The sequence below is a fragment of the Lagopus muta genome, chromosome Z (assembly GCF_023343835.1).
Source record: "Lagopus muta isolate bLagMut1 chromosome Z, bLagMut1 primary, whole genome shotgun sequence".
In the NCBI taxonomy this organism is placed as follows: domain Eukaryota; kingdom Metazoa; phylum Chordata; class Aves; order Galliformes; family Phasianidae; genus Lagopus; species Lagopus muta.
The window spans coordinates 44622587-44646463 of record NC_064472.1 but is presented as its reverse complement, the minus strand read 5'-3'; the positions used below and the strand labels follow the sequence as shown (position 1 = coordinate 44646463).

The following is a 23877-nucleotide window of genomic DNA, read 5'->3' as shown; positions in this document are numbered from 1 at the left end:
TGGACTCCTGTTTTCATATAATCTTATATGTGGCAGCTATCGGTGTAGATGTCTTTGGTACTTAAAATGAATATAAATCATACAATTTGGAATTCTGGTTTCTGTTCGCAGTGATGCAAACTTCCTGGGATAGCCATGGATGGCTTCACAGTACTGGAAGACAGACAGGCATGTAAGATTAGTGACTTAGAAGAAATACTATGTTTGTCTTTGATCCAGGGGAGTTCAGGAGAGCGTCAGCCATGTGTTCTTTCTAATGCAGCATACTTTTTTTAATGCAGCATTTTAAAAAGATAGTTGAAACAAGGACTGTGTTCTGCTTCAGGCAGGTTGAAAGCACAGTTCTTTTTAAATAATGTACCCTTTTGAATGCCGTTTTCTAGATTTTCCCAGTATTGGACTGTGTTAATGTGGTTTTCATTTGTAACTAGGAATCATCCTGACCTATCTGATGTGTGTATTTACATCATTGGCTGTGATGTAGGTTTCATCAGGTTTAGTATATTTATAATACACGAAGTTTAGTTGTTTGTTTGTTTTAAGCAAAAAGGGTGTTGTCCTCTTACAGACATTTCACGGTATTTTTTAAATAATCTGGAACAATTACTCTATCAGTGTTACTGACTGATGAATTGATGAAGTGAGGAGGACTGCTCTATGTCTTGCATCATTTATTAAAAAATTCTCTCCTTTTCTCTGATTCTTTTTTTTTTTTTTTTGCGGTCAAGCAGAGTCAGTAGAACAGGTTGCCTGTAATTATGCCTACAATTATACTAATCAGGTCTCTAGTATCTGTATAGTATCTCTCTAGGCCACCTGTTTCATGTTTGACAGTAAAAAACAAAAAATTTTCTGCTGTGTAAGTGAATAAATTTAATGTATTTTGATTTATGCTTTCTGCCTCTTGCCTTGTCACAGAGCTTTGCAAGAAGAGTTTTGCTCTGTCTTCACTCTGTGCCTTTGGGTATTTGTGTACCTGAAGACCCTTTCTAAGAGATCCTTTCTTACCTTTGCAGGCTAAACAGCCTCAGCTCTCACAACCTTTTTTTATTGGAGACATGCTCCAGTCCCATCATCATCTTTGTGGTCCTATGCTGGATACTCTGCAGTATGTCTCCTCTTCTTCACCAGATGGCCTACAACTGGACATAGCTCTCCAGCTATGGCCTCACTAGCTCTTAATAGGGAGAAGATATCACCACCTTGTGAGTACTGGCAGTACTTTAGGTAATGCAACTAAGAACATACAGCCACTGCTTGTCCTCATCTGCCAAGCTACTCATCTTACTGTGAAAGGCTATCAGGCTGTTCAAGCAGTTTTCCTTTTGTAAATCCATGCTGGGTACTCACAATCATTGTTCACATCTCTGGAAATGGCTTCAAAGACCAGATGCTCTGACACCTTTCCTAGAACTGAAGTGGGACTGATTGGTTTACCACATCTTCTTTCTTGAAGACTGGAGTTGCCATTTACTTTCTTACAGTTTCCTTCTTCAGTATCTCAAGGTTACCATAGCCATTCAATCGACAATAGAGACTGTTCTCACGAGAACTTGTAGTTTATAGCATCACCTCCCATAGATTTCTACATTTCCGGTTTTTCAAATGTTTATGCTCTGATTCTGATAGTTCTCCACCAGGATGGTGCCCTGGTCCATACTCTCCCCTCTATTCTTAGAGGTCTGAGATTCCTGGGTCTGGGGTCTTACCAGTAATGACTGAGGAGAGGGAGGAATTTAATGTTTCTGCCTCTTCTTTGTCTTTTTTATCTAGTTCACCTGCTACATCTAGCTGTGACCCACGTTTATCCTAGCTTTCCCATTGCTGCTGAATTACTTTCTTCTTGACTTCACAGGAATAAAATCCAAGTGACCTTTGGCATTTCTAACTTCTGGTGCAGTCAGTCACTGTCTATATGTTCTTCCCAGGTCACCTGACCCTGCTTCCACCTCTTGTACACTTCACAAGTGGCTTGACTTGCACATATAAAATTCACCTTAATGGTTAAATGACACTTCTGAAGACTTGTACTGAAGACATGCATTTTCTAGACAAAACAGATATTCAAGAGGGAATTAAATTTGTTACCAGAGCTTGAAAACCTTCTTTTATGTTGTTTTTACGCAGGGTTGATAGGTCTTCTGAAATGCCCCCACTAGTAGACAGAGTGACTGCAGCTTTGTAATCTCCCAGGAACAGATAAACCAGAATCACAGTGCACTGTTGCTTTCCATGAAGCTTGTCATGCTTATTTTTTTAACAAAGTCCATGTTAACTTAAAGGAATACATATTGTTTGAGGCATTTTCCCTAGTGGTCAGTAATGGGTCCTGATTTTCATCAGTATTCCACCTGAACATGAGGAAAAACTTTTTTACTGGAAGGGTTGCAGAGCACTGGAGGAAGTAACCGAAAGAGCCTTGTTCTCTGGAGATATTCAACTCACTTGGATGCTTTCCTGTATGACCTACTTCAGGGAACCTGCCTCAGCGGAGGGTTGAAGTTGGTGATCTCCAGAAGTCCCTTTAATCCCCTATGTTTCTGTCAATTTTGTCCCATAATACAATGTAAACTAAGATCTATTTATCACTGCTTTTGTTGCATCTTCTTATTGTAGTTCCAGTTCATTTTTTTGCTGATATTCTGCATTCCCTAGAGAATTTTTTTTTATCAGCACATTTAATTACACTATGGAATTCATTTTGGTTGGTCTTTGTATCTGAATTATCTCTTCCTGAAGACTTAACCACATACAAAATATCAGTGTTCTTGAGGATTTACATTCGGGTGTTTGTAAATGTACCTTGCACAGACTGACAAGTACTGTGTTTCCTATAATCTGGTTCTACACAAGCTGGGGTGTGTTGGAGGCATAAGACTTTCTGTACTATGATTGTTAGCTAGAGCAAGCTTTTGCTTCCAGACAGTTAACCAAATGCAGAGGTGGAATTCAAAGTCTTGTAGCAGCTTGCAATATGTGTAATTAAGTAGAAATTAAGTAGTATGTGGAAGCTGAACTCTCTAAAATTAACAGTGATGATAAGGCATTGTGGGTAGTGACACTGATGCAATTCTCTTTCCTGACAACAGAGTTCCAGAAGCAGGAAGGCATGAAGACCCATCAGAAAAACATGCAGCTTTATGACACACCCTATGAACCAGAAGGTAGTGGTGTGGAATCCGATTCTGAAAGTGTGGTGAGTCAACGTTTACGAGAAAGCAAATTGCCACAGGATGATGACAGGCCTGCAGATGAGTATGATCAGCCGTGGGAGTGGAATAAAGTCACCATCCCAGCTCTGGCAGGTAGGATTCTTAGATTCTGGCCAGAAAATTCTCTCTCACAGTGTTTGTTTTTCCCTTTGGGAGAATTAGAATATTTTGTTCTTTTGGGATCAGAGAGAGGGGAGAAATCTCTGAAAAACAAATATGCATAGTCCAAAATCTTCAGAAATGTGCAACGTTGCACTTTCCTGTTCAGTGCTTCAGCTATTGTGAACTATCCCAGCACTTACTTAATGTTAATAAACATCTCATTTCTCCCACCTCTTAGTCTCACCCCTATTTTAATGAATGTCATGCAGATAGTGTTTATTGTTAGGTGGATCTATGATGAGAGAGTGACTTTGCAATGTCCTTAAATTGTGGGCCAATTCTTAAAGGGGTGGGACAAAAAGCCATATAATGTGCCTGCAGTAACGTTCTTCTCCTCACCAGTGTTTTTTGATAGCTGTCATTTTCAATTTAATCGTTCATCATTTCTCTGGATTTGTAGAACTTGTTTTCAGATTAATCCTTCTGAATTGCAGAATTTCTCAGTCATAGAGATTGTGCAGAAAATGAATTGCTCTCTCTGCAAATGTCTGTGCTTGTTGTCGATTATGTTCTCCTTCCTCCCTTCTGTTGCTTTGCAGAAAAAGCAGAAGGGACTTCATTCACTGGTGTGATTCTAAAGGCCAAAAGCTTTTTCACTGGTAGAATCTATGTTTGCAGTGAGAAGGAAGGGCAGTAGATATCATCTGCGTAAGGTTTAGCCTTCAACACATTGTACTGTGGCATTCCTGTTACCTAGTTCGAAATGCTATAACCTAGATTGGTATAGTACAAGATGAGTGGAAGTACTTCCAGGCTGTTGGACTACCAAAAGGTAGTGACTGATACTCTTCCTGGACTCTGCATAAATGTGATTTTATAGAGGACCAATTCTGGAACCCTCCCTTTTTGATGTCTTTATCAGTAATTTAGTCAAGGGGAGGAAGTGCATATCATCAAGTTTGGAATTGCTTCAAATGAGAAGGGTACAGAGCTGTCATTCAGAGGGAATAAAACAGGCTGGAGAAATGGACTGACAATAAGCTTGTGCAATCCAATTAGAACAAACTTAAAAATCTGCATCTGGAGCAGACTCTAACCCCCTTCAGTGATACAAAGTAAGGACTGTCTGGCTTCCCATTTTACAGCTTTACTGGAAATGGGCTGGGAATCCTGGGGAAAGTGAGGTAAACATGGCTAGTAGTGTTCCCCTAGTCGTGATGAAGGAAAGCAGCATCTTCACTTGTGTGAGCAGGAGTTTAGCCAGTAGCCCTTCAGTTGACGTTTCTTGGACAATGTATGGAATGTTAAAATAACAGAATCATAACATTGTTCAGGTTGTGAAAGAGCTTAAAGACATCCAAATGGTTTTTAAACACATCCAGGGATGGTGACTCAATCACCTCCCTGGGGAGCCTATTCCAGTGCTTAACAACCCTTTCTGTAAAGAAGTGTTTCCTGATATCCAACCTAAACCTCCCCTGGCACAACTTGAGGCCATTTCCCCTCATCCCGTCACCAGCGAGAAGAGACCAACTCTGTTCTCTCTGTATGCACCTTTCAGATATTGGAAGAGAGCAATAAGGCCTCCCCTCAGCTGCTTTTTCCTCAGACTAAACAGCCCAGTTCCCTCAGTCTCTCCTCATAGGGCATATTCTCCAAGCCCTTTACAAGCCTTGTTGTCCTTCTTTGGACCTGCTCCAGAACCTCCATGTCCCTTCTGTACTGAGGTGCCCAAAACTGAACACAGTACTCGAGATGAGGCCTCACCAGTGCTGAGTACAAGGGCAGGATGGCTTCCCTAGTCCTGCTCTCCACACCATTCCTGATACAAGCCAGGATGACATTGTCCTTCTTGGTCACCTGGACACGCTGCTGACTTATATTCAGCCGACTGTCCATCAGTACACTGATGTCCCTTTCCACCAGCCACTCCTCCCCAAGCCTGTAGGGTTGCCTGGGGTTGTTGTGTCCAAAATGCAGAATCCAACACTTGGCCCTATTGAAACTCATGCAGTTTACCTTGGCCCATTGATCTAGTCTATCCAGGTCCCTGTGTAGTACCTTTCTCTCCTCCAGCATTCCCTCCCAACTTGGTGTCATCTGAAGGCTTACTGAAGGTGCACTCAATCCCCTCATCAAGATCATTAATAAAGATGTTAAATATAAGTGGCCCCATTACCAAGCCCTGGGGGACACCACTCGTGACCAGCCACCAACTGGATTTATCTCCATTGACTACAACTCTTTGGGCCCAGCAGTCCAGCCAGAGTTTCACCCAGCAGAGCTTATGCCCATCCAAACCGTGAGCAGTCAGCTATGCTGTGTCTACTATTCTGATGCCAGGGAGATGTTGATAAGTGTTGATTTCAGCAGAGAGACACCAAAATGGCAGGAAACTGCAGCACGTGACCAGTGAGGAGATGCTGAGGACTGGTCTTAGCCTGCAGAAGAGAAAACTTTGGAGAGCTCAAACAAGTAGTTTTTCAGTGTATCCGAGGAAGTCATTAAGAAGAGAGAGAAGCTCTTCACGGATGAGCAGATGTGTGATGAGAAGGTTAGAGATAACAAGCATAAGTTCAATAAGGCAAGGTTCTGACTTGATATGGAGAAGAAGTTTTCTCCTCTTTGAGGACAGCCAAGCATTGGAGCTGATTGCCTAAGGAGATTTTGTGGTCTTCATCTTCAGATGTTTTTATCCTGTGTGAATGGATGGCTGTATAAAGTTTGGAATTACCTGATCACATAGTGGACCCTGCCAAATTGGACTACGCAGCTCCCAAGGCGTCTTTGTACCTGAATTAATCCCTGATATTGCAGATCTGTGTACCATAATATTACCACACTGCATAAATGGGGAGTTACTTGTCTCCACAGATCTACAGGGCTAGTGTTGTATACAGCCTGTTGTGATACTACTCTGCTTGGGTGTTTCTAACCTGATTGCCTGATAAGTAGGTGCAGGTGAATGGCACAAATGCATTTCTTTTGTAGCACAATATAATAAAGCAGTGAAGATGTGATGTGTGAGTGATTCTATTCCTCTGCTTTGTTTATTTGTATGTCTTTATGTTGCAGTTGGTGTTACATTTTTCCAAACCAAGCTGATGTCTGTGAAACCTATAATGAAAGAAGGAGCTGGGAGCAAAAGACCCAGGTGAACCTGAAGCAGTTGCTTAAAAATAAGCTTCTTGCTGGAGTCCTGCAGAAGAGAGAAGTAGGATAGAGAAAACTGATTTCTACTTTCTAACAGCGTGGTGTGCTTCAGCATGCCAAACAAATAATCTTGTGGGATTCCATACTCAGTCACTTTACCTTAAGTATATGCTAATAGTTGTTCAGAACCTGGATGTAAGCCACCATCCAGTTGTGCTGCATGCTGTGCAGTACAGTCTCTCTCCCTACATTGCATGAACTCTTAACTAAATTCTTAACCTGTTTATATGGCTTGAAATAGAATGTACAGCTCTGGTCCTGAGCCTTGCTGTGTTGGCAGCAGGCTTCAGTTCAGGCAAGCCTGAACTGACTCATCCCCTTTGTTAGGCCAATTAAAATGTTTACAAGAATTGTGCTGGGAGACTTGTCTGTCTGTGAGATCCTGGCTACAATTTGAGATACCTGTTGTGTGTCAGGATAGGTTGGTCAGTTTGACCATATTCTGAGGAGATACATATCACTGGGTTTCCAGGACTACAGCAGCAGATTCTGAAAGCCAGTCCTGCATATGTGTGTAAATCCTTTCTTTGTTCTGACCTATTGCAGCCTTTTTATGGCCTACGTATCACTGCCCAACTTACTTAGAGCCTTTTGGTTTCCTTATGATGGCAGCAAAGCTGTCAGTGGCTGCAGCAGGTGTACAGCATCAGTCTCCTGATTCAATAACCTTACTACACTGTAGCATGGTCTCTAGTAACTCTGTTGCAGAGGTAGAGTATCTGCTGCTTGGAAGGATCTACAGGCTGCCTGCAAGGGCTGTGCAGTGCCATAGGCAGTGGATTTGCAGTACATCTTCAGCTGCTCTGCACAGTTTCCCAGAGAATTTACTTGATTCCAGAGAGGATTTCCTGTCTTCTCCTCTCTGTTGCTATGTCTGCATCTTGCACACTGGTGGTTTTTTTTTTTTTTTTTTTTTTTCATCCCAGCCTTTGTAGACCTCTGGGCTAGCATGGGTATCATGAGAAATTCTGCAGGGGCAACAGATTGCTGTTGAAGAGCTTCTGCAAAGAAACCGAACAGTTACTTTTGGCTGGATGTGTTATCTGAGAGACGTCCAAGTTTTTGCCATTCTGTCTAGTATTGGTTTGGCTGGAGGTGTAGCCAGCCATTCTTACCACTTGGGACTAGAGCTACTTTTGAGCAAAGAATGTTTTATTTGAATAAAGACCTTGAATAGTAAAATGATGTTGGAGAGAAACACATGCTTGTGTATGTGACACTTAAATACTTAAATGCAGAATTCTTTGAAGCTGTTTAACTGCAGCTTCTTTCTGCAGCATAGTTTAGTATAGTTTTAGCCTTGTGAACTGAGCTTTTCCTTATGTAGTATTTTTGATAATTTTCCAATGACTAAGAATAATATCAGTCAGTGATCTTCCAGCACAAGGGTAGTAATTGTGTGTAGCCAGAGGTCATTTTTCTTTCAATGTATGTACAATAGCTAAGACAGAAACTTCATTATTTAGCAACATTGAGATACAAGCTAAATATTTACTGTACAACTCTGTGGGGCCAGGGCACATCTGTCTGCAGTGAGATCACACCTCATAGATTTCTCAATTAGTAATACAGCAGACACAGAAGGGAGATTACTGGCTTCAAAAGTTATTGTCCCAAGACCTGTGTGCACATGGAAATCTTAGGCCTTACTCTTCATGTATTGTGCATATCATATGAAAATGCTGAGTTTTAATTAAATTCAGAGGATAAATGTATTAGTTTCTATTGCATTTCTTATTTTGCGCTACTTGGCATTTGTGAAGTCGCTTAGTGCTGTAATCGTTTTTGTGACCAACTTTTTTGATCTTTAACGAGTGAATTCTGAAATAGTCTTTCTTGAGTGTTGATTTTAAAAAGACCTTAGCATTGTCAATTCTTTCTTCATTGTGTACTTCTTAATTTGTATATACGTGAATGTAAATTAACAAGGCACAATCTATAGATATTATTACATTTTCTCATTTGCCTGTGTGTAAATATTCTTCTAAAGCATTATGTAGTAAACTTTAATGAAAGCATATTAAGTTAAAACATTGCTGTACAAAATTAACAGATTAAGAAGAAATTTAATTAAAAAGTGTTATGATATGGTTGGATTCCCTATGGGCTCATCAACATGCAGAGTTCTGTTTTACAGTGCTAGGAAAATAAGCTTTTAGATGAATAAGATTTCTGAAATGGGGTGTGTCATTCATTATAGCTCACTATGTCTTAGGCACCTGGTTATTTGTTACAAAGCAATGTATCAGGACTGTCTGCGGGCTGCTTCATAACCCGTTCTTTCTGTTCTTACTCTAATTCCTTGGATTTATAAATATTTAAAATAAGAAAAGAAGAGATCCAACTCCTAAGTTTGAAACAATGAAATGTTTGCACTGGAGAAGTACTGACCCTATGATGAGGTGTGTGAATTACTTTTCTGCATACCGTGGTTCTGTAATGTAGCTAGCTAAACAGGCTGGATGGGTTTTGCTCAATTTTGAACTCAGGTGGATTTCTCTGAATAGCACATTGGCCTAATGGTATTAGAAATTCTTGCAAGGAGCAAGTCTGACTTCATAGAGCAGTAGAGGTTGTGAACCTGCAGGCAGCTCCTGCTAAAACCTTCCTTTGTTGAGAGGTTTATTTGCAGGGAACAGCATGCATTTGTGATGTGAAGTGCAGACACAATGAGCTTTACGCAGCAAACATTTTTGATTTGTTAGGTGATGGATTTAGGAAAGAAGCCAAAATGGCAAGAAACACTAGAATTACCATGAAGTCAACTACTCATGCAAGCCTTTTTAGGAAGACGTTTGTACATCTGGCATGACTTCAAGATTTGTTGCTGAAGCATGGAGAGAAGCTGTCTGTCTCCAGCCTGGAATCTGAGATGTGCCAAACTAAAGGTGTGCACAGGCTGTGATGGCTGAGCAGCACCGACTGAGTGCTGCAGCTGTTATGTGCAGCGCTGAAAGATGTGGCTATATGGAATGGAGTGCAGCATTTTGGCTGTCTGCAGCTTGAGTGCTTTCACAAAAAGGTTTGGTTTTATCTCATTGGAGGCAGTACAGAGAAGAAAATAGGAAGGAAATAATGGCTTCAGCTGAAATGTGTTTTTAAAGGCCTTTATTAGGTGTGGGGCCTCTCTTGTTAGACCTCCTGAGCTAGGCAAACTAGTTTGGCCGGAAGAGCTGAGTATGGCAAAATCACAGGGACAGAGTAACTTTCTGGAAAGTAAGTCTGTCTGAAAAAGGAGATAGCAACACCAGAGAGGTGGTTTGGTACCTTCAGTCTGACATGGGTCCCTCCTTGGGTGTGAGGGAAAACAGGCTTTCCGTATTGCTGTGGGCAGAACAGACCTCTGGGAAAAGGAAATGCACACAAGGTCTGTAGAGCCTATCTCAGAATCGCTTAGTAAAATAAGTGGCCCTCTGATATGAAGCAGGCCATCTGGTAGTAGTTTTCATCACAGAGCTCTTGATGGAGGATCTTCAAATTCCAAGCTTAGCCAAATGTACTGGATGCAACTGTTACTGCCAGGGACCCTGGTCAACACGGACCAGGACAGCTCTGCCACACCAACTCCAGAAGGATGAGCCACCAGCTAAAGGCAGGAGAAGAGAACACATGAGGATGGTGTGCAAAGACTGGGATGCAGTCAGTTCCATAGCTGACATCCACATAAACACAAATACCAGTGCAGTAACTAACTTTTCACTCCTAGCTGCATGGAGTTTAACATATGAATTGTCACTATATGTGCTGCAACTTACATGGAGAGTGTATTTACAGTGCCCTAAAAATTCATCTGATAAGACCATCGTATGGGTTGGTGCTGAACTGAGTTATCGCACTTGCCAGTTTTGTCTGCCAGGATATATCCCCTTAGACTGCTTCTTCCCGCCAATTTAGTTCACAAAAAAGAAATAGGGCATGAGTCCAGAGACTGTCTGAGCTTTTCAGACAAAAGCATTCAAAACATTTGAAATTTAACTTTGTCTGTGCTATTTTTGCCTAACGAGTCCTATTTTTAACTATCATAATGTTTTAAAGATTCTGCTGCTACTGTGAGGAACTGAATTTCATGTTTGTTTTATGAACTGATTTCTGGCATCTGGAAGATGTTGCTCAATCAGTAGCTGATAACATTAAGATCACCTACTTTCACAGAGTTTCCATATTACAGTATCCAGGTGTTTCTTGAAGTTGAAACAATGTGCTGTTCATGTGTCACTTGCAAATATACACATGCAGTATTTCTCCTTGTTATGCTAGTCAGCTCTCAGTAAGGTTAAATGTGAATGTACATTTTGAAATGTAACCGTATTTCTGCCTGTGTAGTTCGGAATGTGAGTTACTGTATCTGTCCAATTTTGATAATGTTCAGTGCCTAATTTCTCAAAAAAGAGGGGCAATTTGAAAGTGTGCCCAAGACATGTGGAAAGCATATAAAAATAACCGAAGCAAAACCCTCCACAAGATTTTTCCATGTCCAACACAAATCTATTCTGTATGAATTGTATTATTGAAGATTACAGCTTTTTCCGATTGTCCAACTGCTTTAAAGCAGTAAGTACTAGCAGACACATGCCTAGCTGTCTGTGTGTTACAAGCTGAGACCTAAATGCACATGATCTGCAACATGCTGTGATAGTGATTCTCTGTAATTGTCCTTGCAATATTTTCATTTTCTCTAATGCTGCTGTTGAAATTCACATAAAAGCTGTTTAAAAGCTGTTCTGTGTGCACTGTGATATTTGCCTGCAGATACAGTGAGGTTTGTTCAACCTGTTCTCCCCTAGATGATTTTTAGGAACAATAATCTATCTACAGCCGGTTATTTTACAATGAAGAAAGAAACCCCAGAAGGCAGTGTGTGTCTAGAAAGTGTAGATAGCTCCTTTCGCTGCTTCTGTCAGAATTTGATCCTTGAATTCTTTGAAGTTATAGATATGTAGAATCTCTAAGTGTGTCAATTTTTTTTAATGGGAATGAAGCTGCAGGCCTCGTTCATACGTGCTTTGATAAATAACCATATTGCTTTTCCTGACATAATACAGTTTGTGAGAGAAACATTACAAATGCAATTTTTCCTTTTCAGCATTTCATGCCCTAGTATTTGAGTAAAAAAAAACCTTGTGGCAGTGTTGTAAAAGAAAACATTTTAAACTGTTTGCTACTTGCTAGCATTTCTGATGCATGTAGATGGGCGTCACCAGTCTGAAATTGCACCAGAATCACTGTGTGGATGATTTCATGTAAGCTGAGGCAAGCTGAGTTTGTGATGTTCTCACTTGCCTATTGTTCTGTAGCAGCTGAGTGAAAGCCTGTGTTCATTACTGCAAGGAGTATTTCCTCAGCATCATCTACTGAGGAAGACAAGACCAGGTGTTAACATAAGCACTGACAATTTTAACAGGATTTAGAAGTGTGTGGATTTTTAGGTCTGTAATTTGCATTGTTACAAACGTTTCTGGATGATAAATATAACTTTGAAGGCAAACCATTTTAATGTTAATGGATGCATGCTTATTCTCCTTGGGAAGTGTGAAACTTCTCTAAATACAGCCATGTTGCTTCTTGTTAAACTTGCCTAGAGAAGTAACTTTTGTATATCTTGCAGCCCAATTTAATGGAAGTGAGAAACGGCAAGCATCTCCTTCTTCTTCAAACGACCAACGCAGGCAGTTAAGAGCACCTGGAAGAGGCTTTAAACCCATCAAACATGGCAGTCCAGAATTTTGTGGGATTTTAGGAGAAAGAATAGATCCAACTGTTCCACTGGAAAAGCAGATGTAAGTAACACCAGTAATTGCTCTCCAGCAATTTGTTTCCTGCTTACAGCAGCAGCAGATATCCTAGATCCCACTACATCTCCACTTCTTCTGCATCCCCTCTGTTAGTGCACTCAGAACCGTTGTTAATTCTTTAAGGTGTAAACTAACTTCTGTGGAAAACAATATAAAGTTAAATAGGAATCTTTCAGGAACAGTCAATTTCATCTTGTAAGTTGTGTGCAGTTATTCTACTTATTGTGTGGCATTAAGAAAAGCAAGTACCTTTCATGTACATCCAAATTGTGCTTTAAAGCTGTGTAAATTCTTGTGTTTTTATGACTGCATATTGTGTTTCTAGTAGCTCAGGACATGCCTTGCATTTGGCTATAATGCTGCTGTAGGGAGAATTTTGATGATAAGCGACAACGCTTAAATAAAAGAGACTATTGCTGCTCTGTGGTGTCAGATCTGAGGGTGGTATGTAGAAGCAGCCTTGTCAGCTCCAAATTCAAGTTCTGGGAGAATTCCATGGAGTTAATCAATCTATTATCTGCAAGGATGGTCTCTGTCCTGTGTCATTACTGTTCCTCAGTTTATTCAGACAGACTGGTGGGCGTGAAGGAGTGACCCAAAAGTGTAGCCCTATGAAAGGAGCCCGAAACTCCTCATAAATGAAGATTGTGGATTGTGGAGTGATTTACACAGATTATGCTGATATTTGTGAGCAGTGAGTTTTCCTACAGGTTCAAAGGGTAAAGCTAGAGATGTGTGTTTTTAATCCCTTAAGGAGTCCCACTCTAGACAGTGTTGTGATAGACACAGAGGTTTTTTTTTCAAGTGAAAGAGAGGACATGCCTGAATGGTAGTGGTAGTGGTAAGATGAGCACTGAGTCCTTTTTGCACTTCCAATTCCTCAGATGGAAAGAATCTCCTTTGTCAATTGAGTCTGAACAATGGTGATTCCAACAGTTCCTTTTCCTTTGATATACTATTTTTACATGCATTACATGATATTAGCATTTGGAACCTTCAGCTTGAAACAGTGAATATTATAATCCACCTCGTATCATTTTCCACCCAGCCAGCCTCAGCCTTTGAGGCACCTGCCTATCAACAAAGGGTAGAATTACCTAGAACAGAAGAAATAGTAATCACTATTGTGAAATCACTTGTTTACAGTACAGAAAAATTACTGATGACTACAAACTTGGCTGTAAAATTTAGTTCTCAAACTTGAATTGTTTCAGTCCACAGTAACACATAAAATAAATTTAAAACATTGTGAAAAGTTGAAATCTTAGTTAACTTTAGACTCGGAAATAGGTTATTGTAGCAGATTTATACAATTGTTACTGCAGTTTAGAACTGTAGTCTGCAGAGTTAGTTTTATTTCCTTTAAGTGTTAAGTTTCCTTTTTAAGTGTTAATCACACAAGATTATTTTTGCTTCTTTGTTTTGCAGGAACAATACTGAAATGATTGACCAGTTAATAATAATTGGTCAAAAAATGGAAGAGTGTGGATTTATTGTACTTTAGATTATTTGCAATAATGCTTTCTCCTTATGAATGGATTTTTTTATTGTAGAGAGGAGCACAAGGAATGAAAACATGCAAATTAACAAGTGAATTTTTAGTATGTAATTTGGGAGTTTCTTAAACAGGCAGAAAGTCCAAGATGTAATAATGCATTAAGAAATTACTTTTAGTTGCTTGTGACTAAGGAATCCGTAACCATGAACTGAGTTAACTCACAGACACAGGGGAATTGAATGAATTTGTTCCACTTCCTCAGTGTAACAGTGAAAAAGGAAAGTGTGCATTCCGTGCATTCTATTGAAAGTGAATTTCTCCTTGCTGTGCACACACTGTCTGACTTCCTGTTTTGCCCTAACCAATTCAGAAACACAATAGTATTGTGCCTTCTGTGAGCTGTAGTAACTGATCACACCTAACGCGTGACTGACGCAGCTGTCTTCTCTGCAGTGGAGCTGTGGCCATATAGTGGCTGTTAGACGATCGTTAACAAAATAAGGCAAATCAGGAAGAACTTAGATAAACCACGGTCAGGATGGTTTCAGTTTGCCTATGTGTGATTGTGTTTGAATTTCGCTTCCAAATTTGTACTGTATGCTGTTGTTTACTGGGATGCCTTAGGAGATAAACATGTCTTCAGGCTCTCATGTCCTGTGCTTTTGCATTGGTGTGTTTTACAAGTTATTTTACAGTTTTGTTATCAGGTCTTTCACTTCTGAATCTTTGAACTTTCTATACAAATATCAATACGTTGACATCTAAAAAATAGACACACCCAGAGCAAACAGCCACAATACATTTGAAACTGCAGTTTAGGCAGGAACTTTAAACTTATTAGAGCACTATGCTTATCTTTAGCTAGCTGGAACAGGAGCAAGCCAAATGTCCCATTTACATGGGCATATGATTCACAAGCAATTACACTTCTCAGCACTGCTGTTGACTCTGAGCTGTAGCCAGAACAGCTTCCAGGCATCATTTCTGAATCAGATGCTCTCCCATCAGCAGTTGTCTTCAGATTTTGCTGTAGTTTTTTTTCTGACTGTTCAGATCACTAGGTTTTGTTGTATGTTTTGTTGTTTTTTTCCCCTGGAACCAGCTCTGTGCTTGCTCTTAGTGAACCTCCCTGCCAACTGGGAAACATGCAGCCCAAAGAATGTGTTAAATACTTCCCTCTAAATATCAGACTTCAGTACCTCCCTGATTTGGGCTAGGTCACATTTTATTTGGCTGCAATTGGTCCTTCAGGAGAAAAAAAGAAATACAATTTTTAAATAATAAAAGTGGCTTTTATACTCTCCCAAATGCATTTTGTGATTGACAATATTAGTATTCTTCTTTACATTCAGAAGACAATTCAGTCTTTAAACTGCTTTTTGAGAAGTTTTCTTCAGCAGTAAATAACTGATGAAGTGCCTGAAAACAGAAACATCTTTGTTTCTGTGGTATTTGTGATGAGATTGAGCTGTCTAGGGTATCCCTTGCTACTCCATCTTGAATATGCTGCAGGATAACCTTACTTCTAGCTTCCTTTATCATAGACTTTAGCAGTGGCTAGACACAAGATGAATTTTTTTTTTTGAACACCAATTTTCATTTATCACGTTCACAAGATTTGACAGCAGAATTGACATTGGCTCAGTGATTTCTGATAAAAGTGCTTCTGTTTATTCACTTATATTTTAATTGGAGCTTCTCTCAGAGTAAGTTAAACAGGGAAATAAATGTAGAACAAACAAAAGGAAACTTTTGCGCAAGGCCAGTCTTTGTTCCTGGTAATGACAGAATGGGAGCATTCCTGATGCAGGCATTATCTTGCTTGGGAAGACGGGGAAGTGTCGCACTGTAGTGCTTCAGGGTGCACCTTACAGTTGCAGGAAGGGGGAGATCTCTCAGAGAAGCAATCAACCCTGTGGAGGGCAAGGCTTGTTATCTCACTGGAGAACATTTTGGGAAGGGACAAAGCACTTCCGACTGGATTGCAAAATTTTGCTTGCTGATACAGAGCAGCAGGTACTGAAGAGATTGTTTGCAGTGGTCAGTTTAATAAAGGACCCTCCTCTCCCCATTCACTTTATTTCTACATAGAAGATGCACCTATTCCACTTACTCTAGAGATTGGTAAGTGTGCCAGTTCTATCACATGCTTTCCTGATCTGACTTTTTTTCCTTCAGCTGAGACAGACTACAAGCCTCCACAAGTGGTAATGTTAATTTCAGGTAAAGCAAACGTTGTGTTTTTTATCTGCAATATATTAGATCTTAAATGTATCCATATGGTATTAACTGCTATCCACACCTTAAAGAAATAAAGTAGTAAAGTAGTATGAGTTGAGAGACGTGTCTTTATTAATCTCTGATTTTTCCTAGATGGTATCATGGAGCAATCAGTCGGACAGATGCAGAAAACCTTTTACGTTTATGTAAAGAGTGTAGCTACCTTGTAAGAAACAGTCAAACAAGCAAGCACGACTATTCTCTTTCACTGAAGTAAGTACTTGTCAGTAAAACATAGTAAATGTAATTTAAAAGCCATAACTTCTCTGGTGCAAGAAAGCAAAATTATTCAGTCTGTTGCTGCGCTAATTCAGCTCTAAAGGGCACCCAGAGGGTTTGAGTCTGTCAGCCTACATGATGTATAGTGACAGTTGCTGAATTAAGACCTTGTAATTTTGGTATGTTAAGAGGTTTTTAGTCTTCTTTTGGTGCCCACTTAACTAAATAAACTTGGATTTTTTTTTTTTCTGGTGCTGATTTGAAATGCTGTCCTGCTTCTGCTTCAGGTTGAATAAATATTTGGAGAGGAGCGGGGTTATTCCTTTTGTAAAAGGCACTTGGTTTATACATGGAAGGAAGGCATTTTGTTGCAGAGGTCAACAGTAAATTGGTTCAGTCGTTGGAAATAAAAAGCTCCAGATCAAGAATTAGGGAATAAACATTAATCCAATTTGGATTTTTTGTACTGGTTTTTGCATCACCTAACTTGGCTTAGCAGAGTATGTTACAGATCTTTGCCTCAACATATGCTCATTTGCATATCCAGCAGATGAAGTTCTAAGATTCTCAGGTTTTCCACACACGAGAACAGGAAGATCCCTGACTTTCATATTGGCTGTATGGGGGCAAAGAAAATTGTTTACTAGCTTTTCTGCTTCCAAGATAGGCTCTGATGTGGAACTGATTTTCCTAGGTAGGAAAGAAACAGACCTTGTCTCTTTCTCGTTGGTTTTGTTTTTTGTTTTTTTTTTTTTTAGTGGTGGTGGTTTTGTTTTTAAACCAGTGTTACTCCTGACAGTTTATCTTTTAAATGGTTTATTTACAGAGTTGTTGAAGCACATTTTACTGCAGTAATAATGGTAGCACATAATGGTAACACTTTCAGATACATTGCTGAATTTTGTATATCCTTAGGTTAATTAGAAATACAGGGTCTTTAGCTTTAGCTGGATAGTCTAAGCAGTAGATTTCAAATTTGTTTTCTGTCTCAATTTTAGACATAGTAAAAGTGCATCTGTTAACCTAGTTTTTAGATTCTGTTCAGATATTTTGTAGGATTCATTAAAATCTTAACTCCTTTGTCATAGTTGTGGTCTCTGTATAATAGATGTCTGCCTTAAACTAGAAAAGACTATTTGAGGAATGTAGTTCAGCTCTTGTCGCATTTGTCATTTGATCTGTGCGTTCTCTGATGCAGTTTTTCTCTAATTTCGTTCAAACATTGGAAGCTTGCTGCCATATGCTTCAGATGTATGTAGGGCTTAACTTTTCATATTCTGTAAGTCTTAAAATACAACTTTTGTTATTGAAGCATGTCATAGTGTTTCACTTAATTCTTACCTTGGAACAATGCTCTTGTTATTTAACAAGAGGTAAGCTCTGAGAAAAGAAGACAGTTAAGGTCTAGTGAATCAGCTCCAATGCATAGTTATCCTTACTTTGGCTGGTGTTCTTTATTTTCTTCATATTTCAGAGATTTGTACAACTGGATGCTGGTCATTAATGGCCTTTTTGTGTGTTGTATTTTAGAATCTTCTAAACTAGATTTTTCTTGTGACACTTAATTAAAGCTTCCTCAGCATTTGCTTTATGAATGACATCCTCCAACCTATGTTTTCTGGAGTATACAATAAGATTTCAATACCTTTCAGCAGCTCTTCTGTACATTTATCAAATCCGCTGTCAATCCTCACCTGTTGATGTAACTCTGTGTACCACTTCCCTGTGGTGATGATCATTCTCCCATGGCATCACTAGAGTCTGTATTATTCTCTCAATCCCGTGGTATTGCACTTAGAATTCATTTGCTATCCATTACCCAGTCATCAGTTTCCTTTTTTTCTAGGAACATCTAGTGACATCCTGCAAATGCCACCAATGTTTTGTCTTAAAATATCTAGTTAAAAAAAAATCTTGCTATTTAATCATATATTAGTTATCGTGCAAACCTCCTTCCTCTTCTAGCAGCCTGCTTCTGTTTTACTTTCCATCTCGCTGACCATTACCATCTGCAAACTACTCACAAAGTTAATATTTGATACTGCTGTTCCCTGACACCTGATTCCTACTCACTGCCATAGAGTTCTTTTTCCCCCCCATTCAGTATAGGTTGTATAATTCATTGTTCGTTTTGTGTTCTTTTCCAAATGGAGAGAATTATTAATATTATTATTTTTTTAAATCAGCTTGTGGAGGATAAGGCTTCTGAAAGTTTTGTTAATGGAAGAATTCTTGTTCATTAAGCTCAAAAAGTGACATTCTCAGATTTCAGATTTTAGTTAGAATGTTTGTAAGGAAATCAATTAGGCTTGTGTATGACTACTTTTAAATATAGGAAACGGGCCTTTCAGAATACCAACAACATGCTGCTGTGTGGGGCTCTGATTCCTTTAGCAGTAACTAATCAGTACATAATGAGGTTATTTTGCGCCAGGTACAGTCAAGAATCTCTTCATTCATTTAATTCTTGTGAGATCTCATACATTTGTCTTGTGGGATTTCCTTCTTCCTTCATTAAAATGTGAAATACAGTGTATGTACTCATTTCTAAACTATGAAATTTTTCACCTTTTCCCATAAATTTCCTCTGAATTTGGCATGTATGTTTCCTTTACAGTATTTGTTGTTATCTCTTTGGGGAGCTTTAGTCTCAAACTCCTTTTACATTCTGGTGAGTTTTTGGGGGTTTTTTGGTTTTTGTTGTTGTTTTGTTTTGTTTTGTTTTCATTTCTCTGTATTTCCTTATCAAGTGCATCTTTGCATACTGTTTTTCTGGATATCCTTCCAATTGATAGAATGAAATCTTTTATGAGTGTTGAAAGAAGTGACATCGTGTACTGCTGTTGTACTTTATGTCACAATGGAAGCAACAGCTTAAGGAGTCCTGTGTCTCCCTCTGTGGGATGATAAGAGAGATCTCAAGCTTTTGTCACTCAGTTTTGCGGACTTAACTGAATAAGCTAAGAAGTTTTCTGGTAGGGCTGCCTGTGTTCAGACGGTTTTGCACTCATCCCAGCACTCCACTTTTCAGTGAGATTTATGAGACAATCTGTTTCACCTCCCATTTTCACCAGGACAGATGTGTGGCTTGTATGGAAGTGCTCAGAAAAGATGCATGGAGTAATTGGCAAGATTAACCACAGGCATAACGGCAGTCAGCCATCCCCTTCTCAGGCTGTACTGGGGAACTGTATAACCTAGTTCATACTGCCACAGATAAAATTACTTCTCTTTGAAGAAAAGAGCCTCTGGAACATTCCAGTGCAAACTGAAGTTGCTGGATGACATTACTGACAGGTAGTTGATTTCCATTGTCATCAATAGAATGTGAGACTGGCTTTCACATCAGAAAGAAAAAAAAAGATGAAAGAGCTGCAGGAATGTGGCTGCTGGTGTGATCATGGGTGGGGTTGTGTTTAGGTATCTTATGCCAGTATCTTCGGTAATGCCAACCCCAACTTTGCAATAATGCACCTCTCCTACACAGAACAGGACTTGTGTTGCTGTAACAATCCAGTGCCCTCCTCACTGCGTGAGGCTGGATCAGGACTGGAAAGAGAGGCTTTGCTCACTTTTCATGTACCAGACAGTTTTGGAGGTGCTTGAGGTCTTGTGAGGGAGACCTGTAAGGATTGGGTCTTTTGGATGTTGCTGCTAAATGTGCATGGTGAAATGAACTTTAGAACAGTTTCAGCATCAAAATTCTGTTTTATTTTATGACATGTTTATGATGAAATGGAAAGCCTTGACTGTCTTGCAATCTGATAGTACACTATGAAGATACGTAGTAGTTAGGAGGGAAACAAGTTAATAAAGCTATAGCGCAAAAATAATACTCACCAGCCATGTGTAATTTGCTCTTGTTACAAAGTTGCAGCCTTGTCATTGTTGCATTTACCTACAGTAATTACATTAAGATATGGTTCTTGAAGTCTCTTATATCTCTGGAGTTGATAGATGCCGTGGTGGAAAAAATAAGCTGTACTCTGTAAGCAATTCTGGAGCAATTTCTGGATCTGATTGGACTCCACTTGTGCTTAAATGTGCACTACATACTTGGCCATGTCCTCCTCTGTATGTCTGTGTGGTGTTTTTTGCACAAAGAATAAGGCTGGTGTTTCCAGGGAATGACCTATCAGGAAGCAGTATGTGACAGAGACTCAAGTATATGCTAATGCAAGACTACTGGCTTTAAAAATGACTGCAGTTTTAACTATTGCCTGCTGTGTCCAGTAAACTGACTGCTATTTAAGTTGAACACACTTATAGGAGGTTGTGTTAAAATATAAAATATAGACAGTGTCCTTACAAACCACAGTTTGGTGATTCTGCTCTGGTCGTCATGTCTTGTGGGAGAGGCTGCCAGGTGTTTGATGTCTGTTTCTCAGAGGCTTTTTGATCAGAAGTGTAGCATTTCTATTTCCCAAAGACTATGCCAGTGGCATGCCTGTAGTATAATTATAGTGACTTCGGTTCTTTTTATTTCTATATGTATTTATTTTTCTGCATAAGATGCTTGCTGGATAATGTGTTACTTATTCTCTCTTCTTGTCAGAAAAGAGAATTTATTTATTCCCTCTTCTTGTCAGAGCATTTTCTTTACCTTGAAAATTAAGAAGTGTCCTGATTGCCTGCCCTATAATGGTATGTTTTGCAGGAAAGGCTGAAATTTTTATTTCAGGCTGTAGAGGAGATGGCATTTTTCCCTGGCATATGAAGAGAGGAGCTTCCTTCACTTGCCATTGCTTGCATCAGAATTTATTTTGAAAAGTCACTGGAGACATACTCTTTGGAAATGCTTTATAAAACTTTGGGAATATTCCATGAAGTCAGACTACAGCTTGATCTTTTTATTTCAGTATCATCTTGCTCCTGTGAGAGAGAGAGAGAGAGAGAGAGAGAGAGAGAGAGAGAGAGAGAGAGGGAGAGAGAGAGAAAGAAATAGAAGTTACATTTATGTTTGCCCTGTCAGTGATGTTAAGTAACTGCACTATGTTCAACTAGAACAGATATCCAATAAGAGAATAATCTTGCTGGTAAATTTAAAAGCAGCATTTCTATTTGTGTGATGTTGCCATGGCTGCAGTGAAGCAGTACGTGAAATGTATCTTTTTCCAGATATATCAGTACCGGAATAGGAAACCGTGGTAAATAAAAGCTGTAAACAGAGTGAGAGCTCAGTATGTTATTGCTGTTGTCAGCTAAACTCTTCTCTAATTATTCAGTTGTAATTTGATTGAAATTATTGCTGCCTGACTGGCATTGAGCACTGAAACAGTACATTTCAAAAAGCAAATATTGTCGTCTCCTTTTAAAACACTGAAGGCCTTTATTCCAGCAGTAGTGAACTGTGGCATGGTATTGTCATGAGTTGGCATCAGTAGCCTTTTCAGGCCTATGGGTATGGGTAGCATTCTATTTCACACTTGAATTGAAGTTGTGAATAGCTCTGTGGATGCATCTTCTAACATCTACTTGATGGGTCATATGCTTATGCTTGCACTCAGGAGAATGGGTAGCAACTGACACAGATACTGATTTTATGTGGTGAGAATGTCTTTGTTTTTATCCTGTTACCTATGGCCAAACTCCAAATCTAATCTTGGATGCTAAAAAAGCAAGTTGGGTAAGGCAGACTATCATAGAGGCATGTGAAGAGGGCCCAACCTCTCATTAGGTAAGGGACCTAGGAGTTTATTCCCATCCACATTCCATCCTATAATATAAAGCCTTGCATACTTTATTTGATTCATTCCCACTAAGCTTGCACCTTAGAAGAACTGGTTATGGACTTGCAATGCCAACCTTTTTTCCCAAAAAGAGAAGATAGAGTACTCTCAGCAATTCCAGGAGTATCCGTCTTGGAGTAAGAGTGGTTTCTCTGGGGCTTTACAAATGGAGGTGGTGGGGCTGCTTCTGGAAACCCCTGAGGCCTGTGTTTTCAATTGAGCCACACTGGTTCATGCAGCAACAGACTGCTGAAGAAATGCAAATGAGTCTCTGCTGTGACTGTATTTAGAACATGGGAAAGCAGTGCTGAAGACGAGGCTGTGAGGCTGAAGAGATAAGCCCTCCAGGCTTTAGCAATGCATCAGATTAGATTTGTAAAACAAATAATTATTAAATTTGTTCTTGTGATGTCTTGCTGTGACTTTAATAAATTTAATAAATTTGAGGAAAGAATTAAAGCTCTGAGGAGCACTTGGCTATCCGTAGTCTGCATCCTCCCATTAGAGGATGTTCCATTCATCAACCTGGCTGAGGTTTTTCACACTTCTTAGATAGGCTTGGGTAGTACAAGTATGACAGACCTGAGTAGTTGTGGTTAACAAAAGCAGTGGAACAGGTAGGCAGGCACATCACTATGGAGGCTTATGGTGCTCTCCTGAATGAATATGCTGAGTACACTGACAGCTCAGAGGTGATGATCTCTCCAGAACTCCAATTCAGAAGATGATGTGCTTTGGACTGCCCATGATCCATTAAAATATGAAAGGATAGTTAGACTCCAACTGGCCTTTAGAGCAAATGAAAGTTGATATACATCATGTCTTCTATTGGGAGGAAGTGAGAAGCAGGCCAGATGTCTGTTTACCCACATGAGTGATTCCATGAAGTGAAGGAGTACATATATTGAAGTATCTGTGAGGGAAAAATAGCATCTATAGGGAAAATATTGAATTTATACAAGTGCATGCACATATGCATGAGTAAACTCACAGTTCATCCATGTTTTGTGTGAAGCACTTGACTATTTAATGCCAACTCCTGGCAAATCCTCCAGTTAGTGTTGAGAGCAAGCTCTTCTGTGAATGTAGATGATTTTTATGTTTATATATATGGAGGTTGACAGTAAAAAAGACAAACTCCAAGCTTATGGACTGTGCTACAAGTGTTTTTCTTCAAAATATGTAGAAATTGTTGGCATATTCTGAGACAATAAAATAGTCCTTGTGTAATAACTAATAATTAATAATGTATATAAGTAATAACTAATAATAAATAAATGTAGATCAGTCACATTACAAAGTAGAAAGGTGGAGATTTAGTTTAGCTTTAATAAAATAAATCACCCAATGGAAAAAGATTCTCAGAAGTTTGCTGGACTACTAGCTATACATGGACAAAATTAGAGAACTGAAACAGACCTTTTTAAACTACAGTTCTAAGCCTATTTAAGTGATACAGAAGCCAAAGGCACTTCTCACATTCAGAAGCACTGTCTTTGCCATTTTAATTCATTACAATGAGGTTTCCAGTATTAGATTAAACTGATACGGAAATCCATTAAGTTACATATGAGTTACTTCTGATTTCTGTGGTTGCATTGCTTCATTGATGACCCTGTGTTTTCTCTATTTTTACTGTTCAGACAACAGTGATTCTACTTAGTCATAAAAATTGGGGAAGTGCCTAATGTGTAGGTGAGTGAGATATGGAATTGCTTTGTGAGGTGAGATAAATTCTAGTAATTTTGTAGCTGTGAGTCTCTAAGATCATTTATTGGCAGAAGTTGCCTATTTAGGTGCTGTGTGCTTTTCCCAGGTAATCATGTTCATCA

General features: G+C 39.3%; 1 protein-coding gene across 1 annotated transcript in view; it reads left to right on the top strand.

Annotated features, from left to right (window-relative positions):
* The window catches only part of SHB (SH2 domain containing adaptor protein B), a 71812-nt gene that overhangs the window by 36215 nt on the left and 11720 nt on the right, over window positions 1–23877 (top strand). The window contains exons 3-5 of the mRNA XM_048931719.1: window positions 3090–3305; window positions 12133–12304; window positions 16191–16310. Coding sequence (XP_048787676.1) covers window positions 3090–3305; window positions 12133–12304; window positions 16191–16310 — 508 coding nt within the window. The remainder of the gene's footprint in view (window positions 1–3089; window positions 3306–12132; window positions 12305–16190; window positions 16311–23877) is intronic.